The sequence below is a fragment of the Pseudophryne corroboree genome, chromosome 7, assembly GCF_028390025.1.
Source record: "Pseudophryne corroboree isolate aPseCor3 chromosome 7, aPseCor3.hap2, whole genome shotgun sequence".
In the NCBI taxonomy this organism is placed as follows: Eukaryota; Metazoa; Chordata; class Amphibia; order Anura; family Myobatrachidae; genus Pseudophryne; species Pseudophryne corroboree.
The window spans coordinates 430,957,876-430,983,763 of NC_086450.1; the positions used below are offsets into that span (position 1 = coordinate 430,957,876).

Below are 25,888 nucleotides of genomic sequence, written 5' to 3' on the forward strand. Positions count from 1 at the left end.
AGACAGCACTATTACCGCGAAGGTAAGCGTTGTTGCGACCCGGTTGGGAGTTGTCGGCGCGACTCTTTCCAGTATGCGTTTAAGACGCTGTTAGGAAACGTCGCTCGAAAAAAACATAGTAAGTCTATAAAAATAAAATAATAAAAGCTTCAGGCTGCTTCCTGCCGCACCAAGCAAAAAACTGATTTGACTGAGTCAGTGGGCGGGACTATATGGTGAAGGCCCCACTGCATCCTGGGAGGCCAGAAAGCTCGTGAGCGTGTTGGTGCCATTTCCGCTGTCGCTCAACCATATCCCAATGTTATCCTGTGGATAATCCTGTGGACCCAGCCAGAGAAAAGGATGACACCAAGGCAGTAGGGTTGGAAAATTGTGATGTTACTGAGTCAGGGAGAATTTAGGAAGGTGGTCACTCTGGGAGGAAGGAGAAGGAAGAGGATAAGCTCTATTTTGGACAAGAAAAGTAACAGACCTACAACAGAGCCCAGTGGGACCCCAGCAGATAGTGGGAGTGGAGGGGAAGATGTGCCCGAGGTATGGACACTGGAGGAATGGTTGGACACATAACAAAGGAACCAGTAAAGAACCGTGTCACAAAGGCCAGAGGAGTGAAAGACATGCAGAAAAGGGTGATAAACATAAAGGGCGTGAGAGGAAAGTTAGATACGCAGCTGTACATGCCCCAAGTCCCTCTTTCCCTTGAATAGACACTGTGCGCATGTGTAGAGCACAGAGCAGCTAGTGACGGGGGCCTCCCAACTCCCTCCTTCCCCCTCCGCGACCCGCGGCTGGGACAGAAAAAAAATAGGACTGTCCCGTGAAAATCGCGACAGTCGGGAGGTACGTGTTTATATCTTTTTACACAGCAATTTAGACGTGAGCTGGGACACGCCCTCCTTCCAAATCTGAACCTCTCTGCACACTTTGGCCTTGACTCAAGGGTGCAAGCAAACCATACGAAATGCTGATGTTTTCGTAGTTGAACGATTATTTACTACTGTGCATGTGCAAAATATTCTGGGTGCCCTGACGGTGGATGTGTTATCCTGAGTGTATGTACAAAGGCCCTATTGCATAAGGGAGACCTGGGATCTGTCTCATGAGAGTGTACGGCTGGGAGTGTCCGTTCCTAGATGCACAGATGCTGCCACAGAGGTTATGTTTACACGGAGGCACTGCAAGTGTCGATGGTGGATGCAGGGGGGCACAAAATGGGCATTTAAGAGCTAACACGCAGAGGTGAATGCTAGTACACCAGGGGAAGGGCTGAAACTGGCATTGCCATTCTATCACACCCGCGATAATGTGCGCTAGAGCGAACAAAGCAGCGTCCTCCACTGAATCAAGCCCTTTCCATCTGCCCCACCTGCAGCATGGTTTTACCAAGGTGCAAATGACTTGCTTTTTTTTTCTTTGCCCCCAAATCAGAATCAGCCCCTTAGAAAAGGCTTCAGGTATAACACAGGAGAAAACATCAGGAGAAACTGTCATTACCAGCCACGTGGAACATTACAAATCACAAACTTAAGTAGAAATGTCATTTTGCAGAAGAAGAAATATTTAAATGGCAGCTTTACCATGGTCCTCATTCCGAGTTGATCGCTCACTAGCTGCTTTTAGCAGCAGTGCAAACGCTAAGCCGCCGCCCTCTGGGAGTGTATCTTAGCTTAGCAGAAGTGCGAACGAAAGGTTAGCAGAACTACTCGTGAAAATTTTCAAGCAGTTTCAGAGTAGCTGCAGACCTACTCCTTCCTTGCGATCACTTCACTCAGTTTAGTTCCTGCTCTGACATCACAAACACGCCCTGCGTTCGGTCAGCCACTCCCCCGTTTCCCCAGGCACGCCTGCGTTTTTACCTGACACGCCTGCGTTTTTTAGCACACTCCCGGAAAACGGGCAGTTACCTCCCAGAAACACCCACTTCCTGTCAATCACTCACCGATCAACAGAGCGACAGAAAAGCGTCGCTCGCCCTTGTGTAAAACTGTATAGTTTTGTGTGAAAGTACTTCACGCGTGCGTACTGCGGCCCGTACGCATGCGCAGAACAGCCGATTTTTAGCCTGATCGCTGCGCTGCGAACAACGGCAGCTAGCGATCAACTCGGAATGAGGGCCCATGTCCTTGAACCTCAGCGCAAAATAACATGCAACAAAAAAATTGTAAAAAAAAGCCCAAACACTTCTATAGTGCCCATGGCTCCTAGTGGACCCATCTATACCCCATGGTACTAAATGGATTCCCAGTATCCCCTAGGACGTAAGAGAAAAAAAACTGTTCCAGCTTGTGTACAGGACTGCGGCCGTACAGAGTATATTAATACGGCCTTGTTTCTTGGTACGGTGTAGAAATCGCACAAGCACAAGGACACGCTCATATTCTCTGGCTTTGAGATGCACACAGAAAACCTAGCTGGCTTTGGCACTGCCCGCGTGCCAAGTGCACAAATCTATTTCCCCCGAGTCGGCACCTGGTCCCTTGGCAGGCAGGACGGGCAGCTGCAGGGGCTGGAGTTGATTCTGACTCTGTCACAGTGATAAAACTTTAATAGGAGCCGGCTGAACCAACTTAACCCTCTCCCAGACGAAGCCAGCCAAGATGACCTTCAGTTTGGGGCAACAATTTGGAGACTCTTGAGGCATGTATTATCCTAATGGGCTACTAGGTGACTGCAGTCCTCCCATGGCTGCTGCATTAATAACTGCACACACTGAAAGGTCTTACACCCTCCCCACACTTTTATATGAAGACTATACAGACTAGTCATCAGCATTTTATAATCATTTCCAGGGACATTTAGCTGCTGACCCCATATATCAAGGCATACATGATAGTGTCTGCATGGGCATTCTGCATTAGGATAAACTGTAGGAAAATAAGAGCAGCTACCAATAACTGCATTGAATATAAAGACTAATAAGAATACTTTGCCAATTGGACAACTTAGAAAAATACTGTAGATAAATATCTTTAAAAAATAAAATTAAAAAAGGGACAGTCCATGGAAATTAGGGACATCTGGCAGACAAGTGCTAGAGCGGACTGTAGCAGCAGCATCTACACACTGCCATGCTTGGTAAATGACTAATGTTACACTTCATCATAGCGACTCTTCCGGAGTGTCTGGGAGGCGGGAGAAGTGTGCGGGACTGGGCCACAATGGCAGGATTTGTGCCATCAATACCAGACCTGGCACTGGGCATGAGCCATATTAGGGATGGCCATTAACCACGGAAGGGTAACAACCATTGATGGCTAAACACTGATGGACGACGGTTTTGCCATTGTTGGCGGAGATCCAATCATGCTCTGCCATCAATGTCACAGAGCCCTGCTATGTTTTTTTTCCCTTTTTCTCTGGCCCCAGCACATGACCCCCCACCCCCAACTTTTGTTTGGCCCAGGCTGGTCATCTGTGTGCGAGCCATCGAGCTGCCTGCCCCCCTCCTCTAGGGGTTCATTCTATCGATGGTGGCCATAGATGGTTAGTCCACCTATGGCCATCCCTAGGCTATATAGGCGAATGTCTAGAGCACCACTGCTACTGGGGGCAGGTAGCTGGCACGATGGCCTGCCCCCACGTCGCCCTGCATGCAGTGATAGCAGTGATACAGACAGTGCTCTCTACAGCATTGTCACAATCCTGGACACAGCGCTGTCTATAGGGAGAGGTCACATCTGCTCCCCACCACATCAGCGCCAGTGAGGATATGTCCAGCATAGGGCAATAGATACATTAGATTTGTTACACCTGTGTGGGCAGACTCAGGAGGTAGCCTCTGTCACCACCTGCCTGTTCTGCGCTTTCATTCCAGTCCTTCCAAGTCCTGACCCAGCCCCCAGTGATGCTACAAATCCCACAAGCCCCAAACTACTGTGTTGTAAAAGAATTCTCAAATCTAAAGCAGACTGACAAGCTGTGGGAGGAGGTAAAGGGACGAAGGAGAAGAGAAGGGACCCCGTGGCACCTATACTGAAAGGCGAGACCTGCCATTCAGCAATTGTACCAGTAGCATTATAGAAACTAGGCAAAATGCTATTACAGGGACATGTTGATTAATATATTCCTTAATATTTATATTAGAAGAATGCAAAATAAAAGATAAAGCTAGTATTAGGGTGCTGGCGATGAAACAGCAGGACCTTACTTTACATTATACATACACGGTGGAGTCACATTATTATAACCACCAGCTAATAGCCCGAGTAACCGCCGTGTGCAGCACAGACAGCAGCTGGACGGGCTGGGAGTAACTCAATAAGATGCTGGTAGGTTGGCACAGGTACATTTTGACGGTGAGCTGCTCCACTGTAGCGCGTTGGTCGGCCCTCATGCACCTTCATAGCCGATGGTCACCTCTCACATCAGTGGCACATGGTGCTCTGCAGTTTCCACGTTGGTTATTCGCAATGGTGCCATTTGTCCAGTTACGATACACCTTCACCACAGCAGCGCGCGAACAATTCACACACTGCGCTGTGTCAGAAATATCCTGCCACCCTTGGCCCGATAGCCGATAATCATCCCTTTTAGCAACTCGGATAAATCGCCCCTTTTACCCATGACAGCAAGTGATATGTGTGCAGACGGCTTATCGCACACCTTATATTCCCACCAAGCCAGCGCACGACGCGTGACGTACTTCATGGGCTACGCGCTGCTGACGTCTAATCTAGAAGCTGGACATAATAATGTGACTCGACTGTATATAAACTATATATATATATATATATATATATATATATAAATCCCACAGTCAGACCCGCCACCGCGACTCCAATAACAATTATAAAAAGCACCGTAAAACGTGCATGAAATGTCAGTGGAGATCTTCAAGAGTGTGTATTAAATGGCATATCAGCATTAAAGTTTACAGCTTCCTCTGCAGAACAGGAGTCTGTCCATAAAGCCCAGCTGAATGCAGAGACTGTGTGAGAAAGAAGCAGGGTTTTGTTTGAGTGCCAGATCCCCCTCGCGTTACACCGCGCGCTCCTCGTGCAGAGGCTCTCCCCGCCAGTGGACTAAATAAGTCCGTAATTGTGAACCGTCAATAAAATAGCAATTAACTTGTGGTTGGACTCGCATAATTACAAGGTTTTATGGGAGCTTTCTAAATCCTTCTGGCTCCTTACACGCTGACACTGTGCAGGTAAAGCGCAATGGACACCACTGGCCACTAGAGGCCTCCCATTCACTCTGCATATCATATCCTTCCTCACCCACTTTCCAGAAAAACAATAATGAGGTGGTTTGTTATAGCACAACTGCGGGCTTAAGCAAACTGTGGCTCTCCAGTTGTTGTGAAACTACAATTACCAGCATGACTTGCAGATGGAGATCCAGCGGGTGCTTTGCATTCAGGAAGGAGTTAAAAAAAAATAAAAAAAAATAAAAGACCATTAAGCACTTATGGGAATAAAAGTTTCAGAAAAAAAAAAAATGAGGCGGCCACAAAACGTTAGACGGGGCAGGTTGTTTTTAGGGTGTGACAGCTGAGCCGGCGCTGGGCGGAGGGTTACTCCCCCTAACTGACGCTGTTTGCTTCCTCGCAGTCTACAATGCGGCTACAGATGAAATTACAAGTTGCTTCTATATGAAAGAGCCCTTTGTAAGAAGCCAGAAATATATGTGTAAAACGTTCCACATTAGCATACTGGAAGACTGCCTCTACCGTAACAATCACAATAATAACACTACAGGCTCCTCCAGCAGTACGTGAGTGTGGATGATGGGAGTTGCAGTTATATAAAGAGATGGGGGAAGAGGACAGTGAGGAGACCTGTGATGTATGTGCAATGCTTGGGAGATGTAGTCAGTTAGGATTGAGCATAAAGACGCACATAGTTCACCAGAGACGCCGGACTCCAACTTTCAGAGCATAAAAAGACAGGTCTGTCTCTCTGCCGGAGTCATCACCAGACAGATGGTGCTGTCGAGGGCAAGTATAGGGGAAGGGGCTGCTGCACAGACACTGGTGGATCTCTCCTGGGTGGAAGGTGTGAGGTGCAGCCAGACTCGCCATCAGGGGAGTCCTCTCTAACAGAGAGGAGAGGGCCCGGGCCGGTTATGCCGCCGACCGCCCGCTGCCGTTGGTCCCCGCCGCCTGCAGATCTCTAATGAAAATGTCCTGCTCAAAATGGCTGCCGCCTCAAAGTACACAGTTATTAAAGATACTAGAGGCGGCTCTAGTATGTTTAATAATTGTCTTCACTGAGGCGGCACCCATTTTGGGAGGGACGTTTTCAATAGTTCTAACTATTGAAAGGAAGTAGGCAAGCATGAACAGGCGGCAGCAATGGCCAGGGGAGGGAGAGGAACCCCATGACAATGAGCAAAACCCCTTGACAATGAGCAGAACCACCTGACAAAGAGCAAAACCCCTTGATAACGAGCAGAACCCCCTGACAACGAGCAGGTACTGCATAATTATTGTGTGGGCATATTATGGTGACAAGGGCATTAATGTGGGGGCATAATATGTTGTCAGGGGCATTACTGTGTGGGGCATAATATGGTGAGAGGGGCACAACTATGGGGGCATAATATGGTGTCAGGGGCATTACTGTGAGGACTTAACATGGTGCGGGGGGGGGAGCTTCCTATTTTGTCAGTCCTGGTCACCACAATTTCTGATGGCAGCCCTATCAGCACAACAGTACCGTCAGCGCTGGCGGCAGTGCGTGCCTGAATGGAGCAACACTTGAATTGCTCCGTCAGGCGCCATCTAGTGGGCGTCAGTGCGCAAAACACTTGAATACCCCCCATAAAGGTGAGGAGCAGCGTTAGCCTTTTATTATCTTAGATACTTTAAATATGTTTAATAACCCATGATGCTCAGTTGCCTAGTTTGGTGTTTATCACCACTGGTATATATTTATATAAGGAAGACAGATCCTACGCTTTATCTCCACTCAGCTAGGACTACAATGCTTTAGATGATGCAGAACCTCTTGAGCAGCAGCGCTGCCAATATTCTGAGCGAAACAATGCGTCACCAATGAAGCTGCGCAGATGTAGCATAAGATGTTGCAGATAATGTCATCAGGCCGTGGCTCGGTGAGGTCTGAGGCTCAGCGAGTACTACACCATTTCCTGCGCAATCACCTGTGTGAATATGTACTGGGCATGCTCAGAAAGGAACGCATGTATATGTATGCAGACCCAATGCACTGGCAAATATCACACCTCACCACCGGTGGGGTGGGAAAGTTCTCATGTAGCCAAAGTTCAGGAGGACGTGTTCCCGCTAATACACTAGTTCTGCACATACACGCTGACTAGGAGGCAATGCAGCGGAGCATGTATCGGGGGATGCGGCTCTGCATATACTGGATGTTTCACATATTGTTATTGTCAGTGCTCTCTTCTATCACGTAATTTACGGCCATTTTCCTACCGTTCCTGCATCCGCCTCTTACTCATTACTGAGGTGGGCGGGGCTTATGACTGACTGACCATATCGTGCTGGGCAATTTAAAATGTGCAGACAGATTTGGCCCCCTTGTATCACAGCACGACTTCATACCTCCCAACATGACCCTCTCCAGGAGGGACACAATGCTCTGCTTCTGGATATTTTTCTCTTCATGTATGATTGCCGGCACCTGTTTTGAACAGGTTAGTGGATAAGAAAGGTGTTTCAGCACAGGTGATGGCAATCATAAATTAAGAGCATACTTACCTACATTTTTTTTCTCCTCTCCGGGAGAAGCCCGGAGAGGAGACGCTGCAGTGTCTTCGGGGGGCGGGGCCGGCTGTGACATCACTAAGCCCCGCCCCCCACATCGGTAAATGCGATTTGCGTCATTTTTAACCCCTTCTCCACCCGACGGGAGGGAGGTAATCTCTTCATCCTGCTCGCATCACTAGGGTGCGAGCAGGATAGTGGAGACCTGCCCACTCTTCCGGGGGTGCGGGGGGCTACCCCAAAAAACGGGAGCCTCCCGCAGCTTCCGGAAGAGTAGGTAAGTATGATTAAGAGGGAAGTCCAGAAGCAGAGCATTGTGTCCCTCCTGGAGAGGGTCATGTTGGGAGGTATGCGACTTGTCCATGTGTACATTTGCAACCTTCAGCTGGATTTGATCCTATCTGTAAATGAGGCCTGTAGTAGGTAGGACACCTCTATCTCATACTTGCCTACTCTCCCAGAATAGCGTGGAGGCCCACGGAAATTTGGTGGTACCACCCTTCCCCTGCAGCGGCACTGCCTATCTAAATTCAAAGCAAATTTAAAATCGCAGCAATTTGTTCCCATTTCCAGACCCTTACTGTACCTGTCTCAGCCCTAATAACAGAACAGTCAGCCCATTATTACACTATGATCTCATCCACTCCCCGCACCTTACAGTACACGATAGAGGACATTATAATTACCCCGGGGGCCTGGGAGATACATTGTAACACTGTAGCTGTGTTTAGCTTGCCACTGCATTCCTAGTTATGCCCAGGGGAGAAGGGTATTTATCTTCCCACTTGGTAAACACGACTGAGGCTTTTCCTAATGAGTGCAGCGGTCAGCGAGATACAGAGAGCCACTGTCAGAGCGGAGCCCACCGGCTGTACAGGAGCAGGACGTCAGGTAGATTCCTGGCTGTATGTTATTTATGAGGTCCCGAGCACAGGCTGCTCTTTGTACATTAGGAAGAGACTGTGGTCAACGGGCTGCGCCTCTGTATTGTTGTCACTACGGTAACAATGTAACATTTACCGTGCGTAATGCAACCCTGTAACGTAATTCCATCTTGGCCGTGGCATGTAAAGGGTGCGTCGCATCTCCAACTATCCCTACAGCGACAGTCCCAAGTTTTGAAGATACGTCTCTGGAAATGTCTATTATTAGTAGTATTTTATTTATTTATTTTGTATAAATATTTAACAAATACAAAATAAAATGACTGCAGTAAAGTAAATATTTATTAAACAACGGTATACTACACGCAAAGCAAACTGCACCATGGACAAGCTCATAGAACACCCCGGGGGCTGTATAGTGACTCTGAAGGGGGGTACACAAGGAGAGGTCCGTGCTTAAATTATAAGCAATCTGACTAGAGCACGGATCTCTCTGTGTGTATGCCCCACGGCGATAGCAATGCGCGGCTCCGGGCATCGCCATGCATGCAGGCACAATCTAGCACATCGCTCATTTCACCCACTGGGTGAAATGAGCGTCCCCCCCGTCCTCCCCTCGCTCAGCACACATCGCGCTGTGTGCTGAGCGGGGAGAGATGTGTGCTGAGCATTCGTGCTAGATCACTCAGCACACATCTCTGTGAGAATCTCCTCCGTATGTACTGGCCTTGAGTCTATGCGGCGCATTAGAATTCTGCAGGGTTGGACTGGTCCCCAGGGGGAAACCCCCGGTGGGCCCCACTGTCTGGAGGCCCACCCAGGTTCCAGACTGTGCACTTTAATTATACAGTACATTATACATATGTTACATTATGCTGCACAGAACTATGGTGTATTTTCTACAGTGCATTGGTAATATTAATCTGGTACATTATCAGGCATGCATTAGCAGTATCTCCTATATATATTTATCAAGGGGCCCAGACCGTGCAAGTCTCTAATGGTTATCCAAGCCTTTACGGGGCTGGCCACACCCATGAGAATTGGCCCCTAAAACTTTATTTTCCTGGTGGGCCCTTTATGCCTCAGTCTGACACTGGGACGCAAAGTGGCTGTAATTGCGGGAAGCCGCAGAAGCCAGATCCTAACGTAAGTATCCGTGCAGCTTCAAGTGGGAAGCTGCACCGCCCGCTGTATTACCATCCACAGCAGCAATTATTATCATTGCTTTCAGCTCTTGCTCCTGCCCTACTCTGGGTGTATGAGCTTCATCAGAAACAGGCACCCCCACACTGGATAGAGCAGTGCGGAACTCTGGCTACAAGCCACAGCACCCCCATAAGATGGATCTCTTGTGCGCGACCTCAATGTTACCTCCTAGAACTGCTCAATTCGTGCAAGGAGAGATTCAGCCAAGACCCATCTGACTCCGGATAGCCCTGAGACACGCAACATGCATAAACCCGCTTCTGCGCTGCGCTGTTTGCTATACATCGCTGTTTGCGCCCATAACCGGAGCAGTCACAATATCACGTTCATAATGTCACCATTTTATCTGTCAATGCCAAAATGTCGACAGTACATTTTTGGGTTATTTTTAGGGTCAGCTTTCGACTAAAATATATTTTAAAAAAAACTATATCGACATTCTGGTGTTGACATTCTGAACGTCGACAGTTTAGCCATGTGGACATTACGAATGACGACTTTTCATACCACACCTGTTGCGTCACATCATCTTGGTAATAAGCGGATACAAATAAAAATTTTGTATTCTAAGCTTCATATAGGGGGGAAAATACATAAGATAAGAAAATATCCTTCCTGAGATTGTTCGGTTACCTTCATGCAATTAGTTCAACCCCAGAACGTTATGCTGTGTATACAACAGTATATAGCAGGGGTGGGGAACCTTTGGCCCTCTAGCTGTTGTTAAACTACACATACCAGCATGCCTTGCTACAGTTTTCCTATTTGGCAATGCTAAAAATGTTGCAGGGCATGCTGGGAAGTGTAGTTCAACAACAGCTGGAGGGCCGAAGGTTCCCCATCCCTGGTATATAGCATAGGGGGGACTGCTTCCTAGGACACTGCGAGATCATAGCATCAAGATATGAGCTCCAGGTAATAGAAGGTCTTGGGCCGAGGACTTTTCCTTTATATGAAAAGGGGAACAAATGCTATAAATGGATCAGTCTGCACAGGGAATGTTAGTTATTACTCTTATGACTCTGAATATCTACATTTATTAGACTCCTGCAAGAGTGAAACAAAATATCAGACACAGATTCCAACAGAACAGCGCTCCTACTGGTCAAATGATTCAGAAGAATGGCGGAACGCGTGTTCAACTTTTGAACAAAGCACCGTTAACAGATTTTTCTCAATTAAGTCCTTAGCGTTACTTCTGAGAATAACAGTGACTCAACGTAAGTAGTCCTGCAGTGCACCCCACCGATACCGGATCCCACTCACCTGGAAAAGGATTTGCAGTATTCCATGAATGACACACATGCGTCTGCCCATGAATAAGAAGAAAGGCACAACCAGCTCAATTAAGTGGTTGAACAAGGTCTCAAACTGGTGGAACCATACCGGGTTGCGGTGCATGTAGTAGGCCAAAACGTTTGGTACCGGCTGTGTCTGCAATGAGAAAAAAGTCAGGCATTTAGTGCGATGAGCCGCTGACAGAGTCATAATGCAATACGGTCGCTTACATAGATTTCAGTGACTACTCGATTTAAACAGGGCTGCTGGAAAAGGGTTATATCAGGCTACGGAATTCCTGCCTCTGAGATTCCAAACTGAGAAGGGCACTTATAATCGAAGGAGACAAAACATCTTTAAATTATTTGTAGCTGAAACAGGGAAAGATAGAACGATAGCCACCAGAGACACACATGAGTAATGCTAGAGACAGCTATAGAGAGTATAACAGCCATATAGTGAGGTATACAGATACAAATATACAGCTCTGCTGCAATATACTGTATAGGACATAAGTTACATTTTGCAAACACATGACAGATGGAAGCTGATTGGATGGAGCACCATTCATCATACGCAATGAGTTTCATCATTCACAACGCGTTTTATCACTTGTTGATAGATGAGCCCCTGTTTGAAAAATGACAGCTAGGAGCTAACTGGTTAATACGTTATCTCTCGCCAAGCTTTGATAAATCTCCCGTAAGTAGAGTTCAACTTTCATTCAACTTTCTTCACAAATACTGAGTGTACGTTATTCCGAATGAAAAGCTTCATACCCTGTAAAACAGTGCCACGTGTAGTCAGTTTATAAGGAACCAGCAGCGGCTCTTGCCTCGGGCAAGCAGAACTTTTGCCCGGGGCGCCGTTGTCCCTAGGGCGTCGCCGCCGTGGCAAGAGCCACTACTAGCTGGGGTGGCGGCGGCGGTGGTTAGGAAAAGGTCCTCTCCACGAAGGGCAACGAGACGCACAGTGAGGTAGCGTCTAGTTTCCCTTCACGGAGAGGACCTTTCCCCGCTACTGGTGCCTGCCGTGCAGTGCGCCTGAGGTCATCGCGCACCACACGGCAGTTTAGAACAGCCATAAACGCTAGAGGTCATGACGTCTCTCCCATAGATCTGAGGAGCGGCGACCGGAGACGGAGGACAGCAGCGGTCGGGAAACAGGAACAGGGCTGGTGAGTATTCTTTATATTTTTTACTAGGGGCACAGCTACTGGTGGGTACAGTAATGGGGGCAAAACTAATGGGGCCACAACTACTGAGGGTGCAGTACTGGGGGCAAAACTAATGGGGGCACAGCTGCAAGGGGCACAACAGTTACTGGGGGCACAACTCTACAGAGGGCAAAGCTACAGGGAGCAAAACTGTGACCACGCTCCCTCCCTATGAAGCCACACCCCTATTTTTGTTGCACGCCTGCGGCGCGTGCTAACCCTATTTCACCTGTCGCCACAAGGTCTAGAACCGGCCCTGTACGGAACACAGCGCTGTGTTTAGGAAGCATGTCTCTCGCAACTATTCATAGAAAAATCTAGCAAAAAGCTAAAGGTTTAGCTTTCCAGGAATACAGTGAGCAGATATGAAAAAAACACACAAAAAACGTACTCCCTATGGGGTGCTGTACAATTGGACGGTGCTGGCTCCCAGTGGCTGTAACTGTCCCACTGCGCTCTCCTCTTAGCGCCCACACAAGGCCTTGAGCTGTAACAGGAGTGCATCAGGTGACTGTTGCAGCCATGAGGGCCCTCGGCGTCTACAGAAAACACCACATCCACTGAATATGCAGATGTGTCCTCATACATCTTTGCTGCAGTTGCGCCAAGCAGAGCCTCATGGCACGCCAAGTCCCGTGAGACTCTTCTCGGGCATCTTTTTTGCAGAAATTGTGTCTTAGTCACAACGCAATGTGGCTAGAAGGCACCAGGAGACTGTGCAGATTAATGTGATATATGACACTTGTATATCTGCGTGCGACTGAGTCTCTGAATTTGTATATGAAGTGCTGCGCTGCAGCAGCCATGGTTTTTTTCCACGCCAAGTTCCGTTGTGCTCCATATACAGACTCAGGCCCTCATTCAGCATGGGTCACTTGTGTGATCCCCTGCGCGGTTTCCCGATTATTGATGATTGACAGGCAGGGGTATTCGGGAGGCGGGGTGGAAGGCTTTTATGGAAACAGGAGCATATTGTCCCCCTTTTCCGGGAGTGGCGAGGCCAAGGTCTGCGCCCCAGATGCAGATTTCTTGGCCTTGCAAGGACGTAGTAAGTGCAACAGTGGTTTAGGGCACTGGCATTTCTATAATGGGTGCAGTGTGTGCGGTGCACACGGGCACCTGAGTCCAGAGGGGGCCCCCACCGCACACATTTTTAATATACTCACCCCTCCGAAGTCCAGCGCCGGCATCCGCAGCGCTGTTAGAACACATTGAAAATGGCCCAGCGGACATTTTCACAGAGTTCTGCACATGCGCAGTAGAGAAATCTCAGGGAAAATGTCCGCCGCGCCATTTTCCCATAGATCTGCGCATGCGCAGTAGAGTCTGAGCCCTCTAGAGCTCAGACTCTACAGTGCTCCAGGCAGAGAGGAGGGGGCCCGACGGAGGAGAGGCTGAACATGGTCCTCCTCCTCTCTTAAAACGCCCCTGGTTTGGGGGGAAAGGGGGGAGTAGGTAATTTTTTTTTTAACAGAAACTGCATTTTAAAACAATTTGGCTTTATTGTACAAATGGAAATAAACATCACATTTTCAAGCAACAAAAATTATGATTTTCCTTACATCTGATTTTCACTTAATAAAAAAAAAGAAAAAAAGAAAGATGTCTAGAGAAATGAAACCACTTGTCAGCTTTCCCCAATGACCATGTTTTAGGGCCCAATTCAAACCTGATCGCTGTTGTGCGAAAACGCACATCAGCTGATTATCGAATGACTGTGCATGCGTATGCACCACAATGCGCAGGTGTGATGCCAAACAGCAGCAGAATGGTGCAGAAATTTCGATAGCTTGGCGTACGCAAGGTGACAGGAAGCGGACCATTGTGGGTGGTAGCTGCCCAGGTGTTCCCAAGCGTTTTCTGGATGGGTGTGTGACGTCAGCTCCAGCTCCAATCAGCCTGTCTGTATTGCACTGTAGGAGTAGGTCCTGGGCTGCGCACAGACTGGAAAAATCATTTGATGGTGAGTGAGTTGCAAACGGATTTGCAGATGCCCGCTGTCTGGCGACATTTCCGCACGGCGTACACATGCATTCACACACTTGCACGGGGTGGGTTTTTAGTCTTCATGAGCGGCGACTATCTGATCCCGAACCTCTGCAAAATCAGGTCTGAAATAGGCCCTGAGCCCCTTACTGCTCGCTCACCTGCAGACATATCTGAGCCGCAGGGAAGGACGCACGCCAACACCCTAATCCCGTATTACAGAGAACCCACTGCAGTGGCAGTGGCACCCTGATTACATCTGCCCAGAATGCTGGAATCCGCAGCGTGACGTGCGGAGAACACAGCGACTGGAAGGCAGGCCTCTCTTCCTGCCAGATCTGCCATTGTTATTATTTTATGAGTGGAACTGGAAAGCATCAACTTTTCTCCTAATATGTGGTGTGGATAGATCCACTATCCCACCCCCTGTGGACTGGACACTGCCTCTGTCAGTGGAGGGGAGGATGGGTGTTAGAGGGGGCGCCAAGCTGGTGCCGGGTGGGAGCGGGAGAACACAGGGAGAGGCTGCGGTTTTGATATTTTCTGGTTCAGTACAGTGCCAGAGGGGGGGAGAAATGTTCCTTCATCTTAACCCTTGCATTGCCAGAAAGTCCAACCGCACATCAGACGAATGACCAGGGTACTGTGCACAGAGTGGTTAATCCTGCACACCATTTACTAACAAGTAATGTTTCTGAAAATGAAGAAGACAGCACGCTGGCATGCGCGGCCCAAAGAAAACAGAGGAGGCGGGCAAGCTCCTGATACGCTTATGTTTATCCAGACCTACATGAAGTGGAAATGCTGGGGTGATACCACAGCTGGGCCGACCTCTGGCTGGATGCAGCAACAATTCCAGGTCTCTCTGACACAACATGTAATGCTAGGCTGCAGGAGAGGCCCAGAAGGACAGAGAACCTCTTTATACCAACCATGTAAGCCGCTGAGGCTGCAGTGAGCACTGTACCTGGAGGCTTGCCAATGGTCCAGTGTGCCACCTAGCCTAATGTTCGCCCAGGGAGGGGCAGGTCCTGTAGACTCCTTTTACTCATTTACGTGCTTTACATTTGTTGTTGCTGGTTGCACTGCAACTGCTGAACAGCCACAGCAAGAAAATGTTGGGTAGCACTGCACTAGCACACTGTGTACACAATGGCACATTCAGGCGACACTTGTCATTTGTGGCAGAGTTTATCCCCAAGTAGATGCAAGGGCGGTATTTCTGCAGTGGGTATTTCACATGTAACAAAGGCCAAATACAGATGTGTCCTCATACATTATTGCTGCAGTCCCACCAAAGAGCTCCTCTTGGCGCGCCAGGTGCTGTGAAAGGTCCCACGCCAGGCCAGTTGCCAGGAGACTGCTAATTAATGTGATATGTGACACTTGTATATCTATGTGCGACTGAGTCTGCATATGTATACGAATTGCTATGATGCAGTGGCCGTGACTTTTTCCCAGGCAAAGTTCTGTTGTGCTCCATATACAGAGTGGCACGCAAATATACATGTTACGTATCACTATAATCAGCACAGTCTCCTGGTGCGGTCCAGTTGCTTTACACTGCGACTAAGGCGCGTTTTCGGTTGCATAGCTGAGTTGCACAGGACCTGGCGGCTCAGTTACATCCGGCATCTCACGTCACATCTGTGCAGGATGATCCCACTATGCCCAAGTGTCAGGATCAGTTGTTTAATATGGCAACACGTTAGTGGCTACACTGGATCGATTTAGAATAGATGAACATCAGCTGGTCGGTTGCTTGTGTTTCAGTGCGTGCAATGTTGCAGGACCAATTGCATAATAATGGTGTACAAGGAGGCGTTGTAATAGATGCCTCCTGTTGCATCACCATACAATAATGGTGTAGGAGGAGGCGTTGTAATAGATGCCTCCTGCTGCATCACCATACAATAATGGTGTAGGAGGAGGCGTTGTAATAGATGCCTCCTGCTGCATCACCATACAATAATGGTGTAGGAGGAGGCGTTGTAATAGATGCCTCCTGCTGCATCACCATACAATAATAGTGTAGGAGGAGGCGTTGTAATAGATGCGTCCTGCTGCATCACCATACAATAATGGTGTAGGAGGAGGCGTTGTAATAGATGCCTCCTGCTGCATCACCATACAATAATGGTGTAGGAGGAGGCGTTGTAATAGATGCCTCCTGCTGCATCACCATACAATAATGGTGTAGGAGGAGGCGTTGTAATAGATGCCTCCTGCTGCATCACCATACAATAATGGTGGAGGAGGAGGCGTTGTAATAGATGCCTCCTGCTGCATCACCATACAATAATGGTGTAGGAGGAGGCGTTGCAATAGATGCCTCCTGCTGCATCACCATACAATAATGGCGGAGGAGGAGGCGTTGTAATAGATGCCTCCTGCTGCATCACCATACAATAATGGTGTAGGAGGAGGCGTTGCAATAGATGCCTCCTGCTCATGCTTACCGACATTCTGGCTGCTCTCTGCGGGAGAGAGCAGCCAGGTCGGCTCAGAGGGCGGGCAGGGGAGGCTGTGATGTAGAGGATGGGGTGGGCCGGAGGCGGAGCAAGGGCGGGGCAGGGGCGGAGCAAGGGCAGGGTCACGGTGCCGCCTCCTTTAAGCCACGTTCCCCGCTCTGTAATGCCGCGATCACCGGCATTACACTGCAGGGGGCGTGGCTATGATGACGCGATTCAGCAAGAATCGCGTCATCAATTACCCGGACCGCCCACTTTACACACTAAGTGGGCGGACGGGCAGGGGGGACCCCGCAAACCGGGAGACTTGTCTGCTCTTCCGGGGGGCCGGGAGGGTCACCCGTTTTTCGGGAGCCTCCCGGCCATTCCGGGAGAGTAGGCAAGTATGCTCCTGCTGCATCACCATACAATACAGGTTGAGTATCCCTTATCCAAAATGCTTGGGACCAGAGGTATTTTGGATATCGGATTTTTCCGTATTTTGGAATAATTGCATACCATAATGAGATATCATGGCGATGGGACCTAAGTCTAAGCACAGAATGCATTTATGTTACATATACACCTTATACACACAGCCTGAAGGTCATTTAGCCAATATTTTTAATAACTTTGTGTATTAAACAAAGTTTGTGTACATTGAGCCATCAAAAAACAAAGGTTTCATTATTTCACTCTCACTCAAAAAAGTCCGTATTTCGGAATATTCCGTATTTCGGAATATTTGGATATGGGATACTCAACCTGTAATGGTGTAGGAGGAGGCGTTGCAATAGATGCCTCCTGCTGCATCACCATACAGAACTATCACTGCTGCTTCCAAGGAATTGATTGCAACTCCAACCACATCTGAATTTTTTATTTATTATTACCAGTTATTTATATAGCGCACACATATTCCGCAGCGCGTTACAGAGAATATTTGCCCATTCACATCAGTCCCTGCCCCAGTGGAGCTTATAATCTATATTCCCTACAGGGCCGGTTCTTGGCCTTGTGGCGCCCCGGGCAAAGCATAGGGGCGTGGCTTCAAATGGGGGCGTGGTCAGTTACGCCCCCATTTATGCCCCCTGTAGCGACGCTGAAAGAAAAAAGAAAATAAAAAAAAGTATACTTACCATCCCCGTTCCTGATCCAGACCGCTGCAGACCTCCTCCGCCGGCGCCGCTCTTCTTCTCTCCTCTCCTCGATCTATGGGAGAGACGTTATTACGTCTCTCCCATAGAACAGCATAGACACTAGAGGTCAATTATGACCCCTAGTGTCTGTGCCACTATGCTGTGTGGTGCGCGATGACGTCATCGTGCACCGCACAGCAAAGGTCCTCTACATGAAGGGAAACTAGACCGTAGCGTCTAGTTTCCCTTCATGTAGAGGACCTTTGATGTGCGGTGCGCGATGACATCATCGCGCACCAAACAGCAAAGGTCCTCTCCATGAAGGGAACCAGACGCGTAGCGTCTAGTTTCCCTTCATTGAGAGGACCTTAGTTGTGCGGTGCGCGATGATGTCATCGCGCACCGCACAGCAAAGGACCTCTACATGAAGGGAAACTAGACTGTAGCGTCTAGTTTCCGTTCATGGAGGGGACCTTTGCTGTGCGGTGCGCGATGACGTCATCGCGCACCGCACAACTAAGGTCCTCTCAATGAAGGGAAACTAGACGCTACGCGTCTGGTTCCCTTCAAAGTGGGGGGGCACTGCGGGGGGCACAGTGGCGGATCTTGCCCTGCTGCGGCGCCCTCCGGATGGCGCCGGCGCCCTCCGGAAGGCGGCGCCCCGGGCAAAAGTACCGCTTGCCCGTGGCAAGATCCGCCACTGATTCCCTATCACATGTACACAGACACATTCACACTAGTGTTATTTTTTTTTTTGTTGGAAGCCAATTAACCTACCAGTATATTTTTGGAATGTGGGCGGAAACCGGAGCAACCCGGAGGGAACCCACGCAAGTACGGGGAAAATATACAAGCTCAGCACAGTTAGGGCCCTGTAAGCACAACAGAAGCCAACAAAGAGCTTTCTTGGCGTGGATTCTATCCATAGAATATTTGAAATGCGCACAAATATACCAGTCATTGGACAGACGTGCGGTATATATGAATCCTGGCTAGTACAGCCTACAAAGTACACAGGGAACATACTGAATTTGAATGGGAGTACTCTACAGTGCCACCTTGTGGTCATGAACAATACTGCTTTATTTTGTCAGATTTTGCACCATATAAAACCAAAACAATTTACGTTTTGATCAGTGGAGATAATAGGATTTTAATACCTCCGATAAATCCTTTTTTCTTAGTCCGTAGAGGATGCTGGGGATGCTTCAAGAACCATGGGGTATAGACGGGATCCGCAGGAGACATGGGCACTTTAAGACTTTAAATGGGTGTGAACTGGCTTCTCCCTCTATGCCCCTCCTCCAGACTCCAGTTATAGGAACTGTGCCCAGGGAGACGGACATTTCGAGGAAAGGATTTATTTAACATTTTAACTAAGGTGCGATACATATCAGCTCACACCTCAAACCACGCCGTACAACATGGCATTCAACAACAACGCATGCAACGGTATGACCAACAACAGTCACAGACTTACTGAACTCAACATGAGCGTAACTACAACCAACTGCAGATACAGGCCGCACTGGGACGGGCGCCCAGCATCCTCTACGGACTAAGAGAAAAGGATTTATTGGTAGGTATTAAAATCCTATTTTCTCATACGTCCTAGAGGATGCTGGGGATGCTTCAAGAACCATGGGGTTTATACCAAAGCTCTAGAGCGGGCGGGAGAGTGCGGATGACTCTGCAGCACCGATTGACCAAACAAGAATCCTCAGCCAGGGTATCAAACTTGTAAAACTTCGCAAAGGTGTTTGATCCCAACCAAGTAGCCGCTCGGCAAAGCTGTACTGCCGAGACCCCACGGGCAGCCGCCCAGGATGAGCCCACCTTCCTGGTAGAATGGACCTTCACAGATTTTGGTAACGGCAATCCTGTCGTAGAGTGAGCTTGCTGAATCGTATTACAGATCCAACGTGCAATAGTCTGCTTGGAAGCAGGAGCCCCAATCTTGTTGGGAGCCCACAGGACAAACAGAGCCTCTGTTTTCCTAATTTGAGCCGTTCTGGCGACATAGATTTTCAAAGCTCTGACCACATTGAGGGACTTCGATTCCGTCAAAGCGTCAGTAGCCACAGGCACCACAATAGGCTGGTTTACGTGAAAAGACGAAACCACCTTTGGCAAAAATTGCTGACGAGTTCTCAACTCCGCTCTATCAGCACGGAAGATTAAATAGGGACTTTTGTGAGACAAAGCCGCCAATTCAGAGACCCGCCTTGCGGACGCCAAGGCCAACAACATGACTACTTTCCAAGTAAGGAACTTCAACTCAACCTTACGCAAAGGTCCAAACCAATGAGATTGCAGGAACTGCAACACCACATTCAGATCCCATGGCGCCACTGGGGGAACAAAGGGAGGTTGGATGTGTAGTACGCCTTTCACGAAGGTCTGAACTTCTGGAAGGCAGGCCAATTCTTTCTGAAAGAAAATTGATAAGGCCGAAATTTGTAATTTAATTGAGCCCAACTTTAGGCCCGCATCCACACCAGCTTGTAAAAAATGGAGCAAACGCCCCAGCTGAAATTCCTCCGTAGGAGCCTTCTTGGATTCACACCAAGACACATATTTTCACCAAATACGGTGGTTATGCTTTGCCGTTAATTCTTTTCTAGCCTGAAGGAGTGTGGGAATGACTTCACTGGGAATACCCTTCCGGGCTAGGATTTGGCGCTCAACCGCCATGCCGTCAAACGCAGTCGCGGTAAGTCTTGATACACGCACGGACCCTGTTGTAACAGGTCCTCTCGTAGAGGAAGAGGCCAGGGATCTTCTACGAGCAACTCCTGAAGATCTGGATACCAGGCCCTCCTTGGCCTGTCTGGAACAATGAGTATCGCCTGAACCCTTGTTCTCCTTATGATCTTTATCAATTTTGGAATGAGTGGAAGTGGAGGGAACACATATACCGACGGAACCACCCACGGTGTCACTAGGGCGTCCACCGCCATCGCTTGAGGGTCCCTTGACCTGGAACAATATCTCTGAAGTTTCTTGTTGAGGCGGGACGCCATCATGTCTATTTGAGGAATTCCCCAACGACTTGTCACTTCTGCAAAGACCTCTTGATGAAGACCCCACTCTCCTGGATGGAGATAGTGTCTGCTGAGGAAGTCTGCTTCCCAGTTGTCCACTCCTGCAATGAACACCGCTGACAGAGCACTTGCATGTTTTTCCGCCCAGCGAAGAATTCTCGTGGCCTCGGCCATTGCCGCTCTGCTCCTTGTTCCGCCCTGGCGGTTTATGTACGCCACTGCTGTTATGTTGTCTGACTGAATAAAGACGGGCAGACCGCGAAGAAGATGATCCGCTTGCAGAATGCCGTTGTAAATGGCCCTTAATTCCAGAATGTTTATGTGCAGACAAGCTTCCTGGCTTGACCATTTTCCCTGAAAATTTCTCCCCTGCCTGACTGCTCCCCAGCCTCGGAGACTTGCATCTGTGGTCACCAGGATCCAATCCTGAATCCCAAACCTGCGTCCCTCCAGAAGGTGAGAACTGTGCAGCCACCACAGAAGGGAGATCCTGGTTCTGGAAGATAGGAATATTTTCCGGTGCATGTCCAGGTGAGACCCGGACCACCTGTCCAGCAGGTCCCACTGAAACACCCTGGCATGGAACCTGCCATACTGAATGGCCTCGTAGGCCGCCACCATTTTCCCCAGCAACCGAGTGCATTGAAGAATCGACACTCTTGCCGGTTTCAGAATCTGTTTTACCATGTTCTGTATTTCCAGAGCCTTTTCCACTGGAAGAAAAACTCTCTGTAATTATGTATCCAGAATCATACCCCGGAACGTCAACCGTGTCGTCGGAACCAACTGTGATTTTGGCAAGTTTAGGATTGGCTCTGTTGTTGCAGAATCATCAGAGAGAGTGCAACGTTTTTCAGCAATTGTTCCTTGGATTTCGCCTTTATCAGGAGATCGTCCAAGTATGGGATAATTGTGACTCCCTGCTTGCGCAAGAGAACCATAATATCCGCCATAACCTTGGTGAAAATCCTCGGAGCCATGGACAGACCAAAGGCAACGTCTGAAATTGATAATGACAATCCTGAACAGCAAACCTCAGATAAGCCTGATGTGGAGGATATATGGGAACGTGTAAGTAGGCATCCTTTATTTCGACCGACACCATAAAATCGCCCTCCTCCAGACTGGAGATCACTGCTCGGAGAGATTCCATCTTGAATTTGAATCTTTTTAGAAAGAAATTGAGAGATTTTATGTTCAGAATCGGTCTGACCGAGCCATCCGGCTTTGGTACCACGAACAGACTCGAATAAAAACCCTCCCCCTATTGTGACGGGGGTACCGTGACAATAACTTGATTTTGACACAGCTTTAGTATCGCAGCGCATACCACCTCTCTTTCTGGAAGAGAAACTGGCCGATTTGAAAAATCGGCGAGGGGGCATGTCCTGAAACTCTAATTTGTACCCTTGGGTCACTATTTCTAATATCGAAGGATCCAGGTCCGAGTGCACCCAGACCTGACTGAAGAGCCTCAGACGTGCCCCCACTGGTGCGGACTCCCGCAGAGGAGCCCCGGCGTCATGCGGTGGATTTGGTAGAAGCCGGAGAGGACTTATGCTCTTGGGAACTTGCCACAGCCGGTGACCTTTTTCCCCTTCCTCTCGCAGCAAGGAAGGAGGACCCTCGTCCTTTCCTGTATTTATTGGGCCGAAAGGACTGCATCTGATAGTGGGGCGTTTTCTTCTGCTGTGCAGGAACATAAGGTAAAAATGACGACTTACCCGCGGTAGCCGTAGATACCAGGTCAGCGAGGCCGTCACCAAACAAGACACTACCGTTAAACGGTAACGACTCCATCGCCTTCTTAGAGTCAGCATCAGCATTCCATTGATGAATCCACAATGCTCTCCTTGCCGAGACTGCCATGGCATTGGCCCTTGATCCCAAAAGGCCAATATCCCTTACAGCTTCCTTTAAATATGCTGCAGCGTCCCTGATATGACCCAGAGTCAAAAGCACATTATCCCTGTCTAGGGTATCAATCTCAGATGACAAGTTATCTGCCCAGTTTTCAATAGCGCTACTCACCCATGCCGAAGCAACGGACCCGTAGTGACATAAATGGATTTTAGTGTATTTTCCTGCTTACGATCCGCAGGATCCTTTAGGGCTGCCGTGTCAGGAGACGGAAGCGCCACCTTTTTGGATAGACACGATAAAGCTTTGTCTACAGTGGGGGTTGACTCCCACTTTTCCCTGTCCCCAAAAGGAAACAGATATGCCACTGGAATTCTTTTGGGAACATGTATCTTCTTGTCAGGATTTTGCCAAGCCTTTTCAAAAAGAGCGTTTAGTTCATGAGAGGGAGGAAACGTTACCTCAGGTTTCTTTCCTTATACATACAGACCCTAGTATCAGGAACAGCAGGGTCTTCTGTTATATGAACACTTCTTTTATTACCACAATCATATACTGAATGCTCTTAGCCAGTTTTGGATTCAATCTGGCATCACTATAGTCGACACTGGAATCAGAGTCCGTGTCGGTATCTGTATCTGCTATCTGGGTAAAAGCACGTTTCTGTGACCCAGAAGGGGTCTGAGCTTGTGACAATGCATCCTCCATGGATTTTCTCCATGTCTGGATCTTAGACTCAGATTTATCAAACCTCTTAGACAACCGAGTCACATTTGCATTCAAAACACTGAATATATTTACCCAATCGTCCGTCGGCGGTGCCGACACGGTCACTCTCACAGTCCTTTCCGTCACCACTCCAGCCTCCTCCTGGGAAGAGCACTCAGCCTCTGACATGTTGACACACACGTACCGACACCCACAACCACACTGGGGCTATAGGAGACAGACCCACAACAAAGCCTGTTAGAGAGACACAGAGGGAGTTCTGCCAGCTCACAACCCAGCGCCTATCCCGGTACTGAAGCAAGTAAAAAGACTGCCCAGGCCTGTTGCGCTTTATATATATATACACATCAATTTAGCACCAAATCACTTGTGCCCCCCCCCCCCGTTTTGCAGCCTGTTACTTGCACAGCAGTGTGGAGGTCAGGGCCAGCGTCTCTGCAGCTTCTGTGAAGAGAAAATGGCGCTGGTCAGAGCTGTATGGGATAAGCCCCGCCCACTACATGGCGCGCTTCAGTCCCGCTTAAATTTATATTTATACTGGCGGGGGTCCCTTAACTAGTGCCTAGGCACTGTTTTAACGTATGCCAGTGCTGTTTGAGGTCTTCATGCTGCCCAGGGCGCCCCCCCTGCGCCCTGCAGTGCCGAGTTATGTGTGGGAGCATGGCGCGCAGCGCAGTACCTCAAACGCTTCTTCTGCCGTCACTGAAGTCTTCTGATCTTCTCATACTCACCCGGCTTCTATCTTCCGGCTCTGTGAGGGGGGGGTGACGGCGCGGCTCCGGGAACAAGCAGCTAGGCGGACCAAGTGATCGAACCCTCTGGAGCTAATGGTGTCCAGTAGCCTAAGAAGCAGAGCCTTTGAACTAAGAGAAGTAGGTCTGCTTCTTTCCCCGCAGTCCCACGATGCAGGGAGCCTGTTGCCAGCAGGTCTTCCTGAAAATAATAAACCTAACAAAAGTCTTCTTCCGAGAAACTCAGGAGAGCTCCTCAGTGTGTGACCAGTCTCTCTGGGCACAGAATCTAACTGGAGTCTGGAGGAGGGGCATAGAGGGAGGAGCCAGTTCACACCCATTTAAAGTCTTAAAGTGCCCATGTCTCCTGCGGATCCCATCTATACCCCATGGTTCTTGAAGCATCCCCAGCATCCTCTAGGACGTATGAGAAAATAATAATGCAATTGTGGGAAATGCACTGCCATGGTGCCATCTTCCCTTGCTGATCTTAACATGGATTCAGGGTATAGTACATACCCCATGACTCTCTTGCTATTGAGGTTCAGTGGAAGGAAAGTGAATTATTGCATGGCAGTGAATGGCACTTATCTGTGCTGCAGACCATGACCAGACACTACAGCACTAGGCTACTACCCTACGGAATAGCAGTATAGAACACAAAAAGTAGATTACTCCGTGGTTTGAATTTTTTTTCTCTCCTTAAACACCAGTTACCACCACAAACTACAATCCTGAAACATAAACCCCTCATCACAAAACTATGACTCCGATAATAAAGAATGGTGAATGGGTTTATAGCATGTGTAACACTGCAAGGCACCTTCCATACTAATACTGATGTGTCTGATCATAATGATGACAGGACAGTGATAGAAGCAGACAGCAAATGTCATATGAAAGGGGGCTGTAGTTGCGTGACCGACGGTCAGTAGACTGACGGTCACAATAACTCCTCCTGCATCCCGAACCCTCACAATACAGAAAGTCGGCACTAGAAGGGACTATTCTTACTTGTGGGTGTCGAGTGGGAATAGAGCCTGCGGCGAGCACAGCAGCGTGGCGACTGCAGTGACCCCACAAAGGGCTTCATTGCCCATCCCCCCCCCCCCCCATCCCGGCATCTGCATCCGGGATCCTGGCCGCCGGTAACTCAGCCCCAACCCATGGAAGTTGGTCATTTACCGCAGCTAAAGGATACGGCCTCGGCTATCCAGTTAGCCCAGATATGCAGCATTTATCTGGGATTATGCGAAGCATACTCTGCAATAAGCAGCCATCGGAGCCACAATAACACATGGGATCGGGAGCTTATCCCGGATCCCATGTGATATTGCACAATCGCAGGTCCTTTTTCGGCCTATAATTGGATAGTGTGATAAAGACCATCGGTCAATAATCGCTCATTCAGGCAGTTTTTATCGGCCGAAAAACTCTCTCACCTAATAGGATACTGGCCTTAGGACCTCATTCAGACCTGATCACAGCAGCAAAATTGTTCTCTAATGGGCAAAACCATGTACACTGCAGGTGGGGCAGATGTAACATGTGCAGAGAGAGTTAGATTTGGGTGGGTTATATTGTTTCTGTGCAGGGTAAATACTGGCTGCTTTATTTTGACACTGCAATTTAGATTTCAGATTGAACACACCCCACCCAAATCTAACTCTATCTG

General features: G+C 48.8%; 1 protein-coding gene across 1 annotated transcript in view; it reads right to left on the reverse strand.

Moving 5' to 3' along the window:
- LMF1 (lipase maturation factor 1) overlaps nt 1-25,888 on the reverse strand; it is a 578,735-nt gene that overhangs the window by 111,032 nt on the left and 441,815 nt on the right. Inside the window, exon 6 of the mRNA XM_063934869.1 lies at nt 11,047-11,214. Coding sequence (XP_063790939.1) covers nt 11,047-11,214 — 168 coding nt within the window. The remainder of the gene's footprint in view (nt 1-11,046; nt 11,215-25,888) is intronic.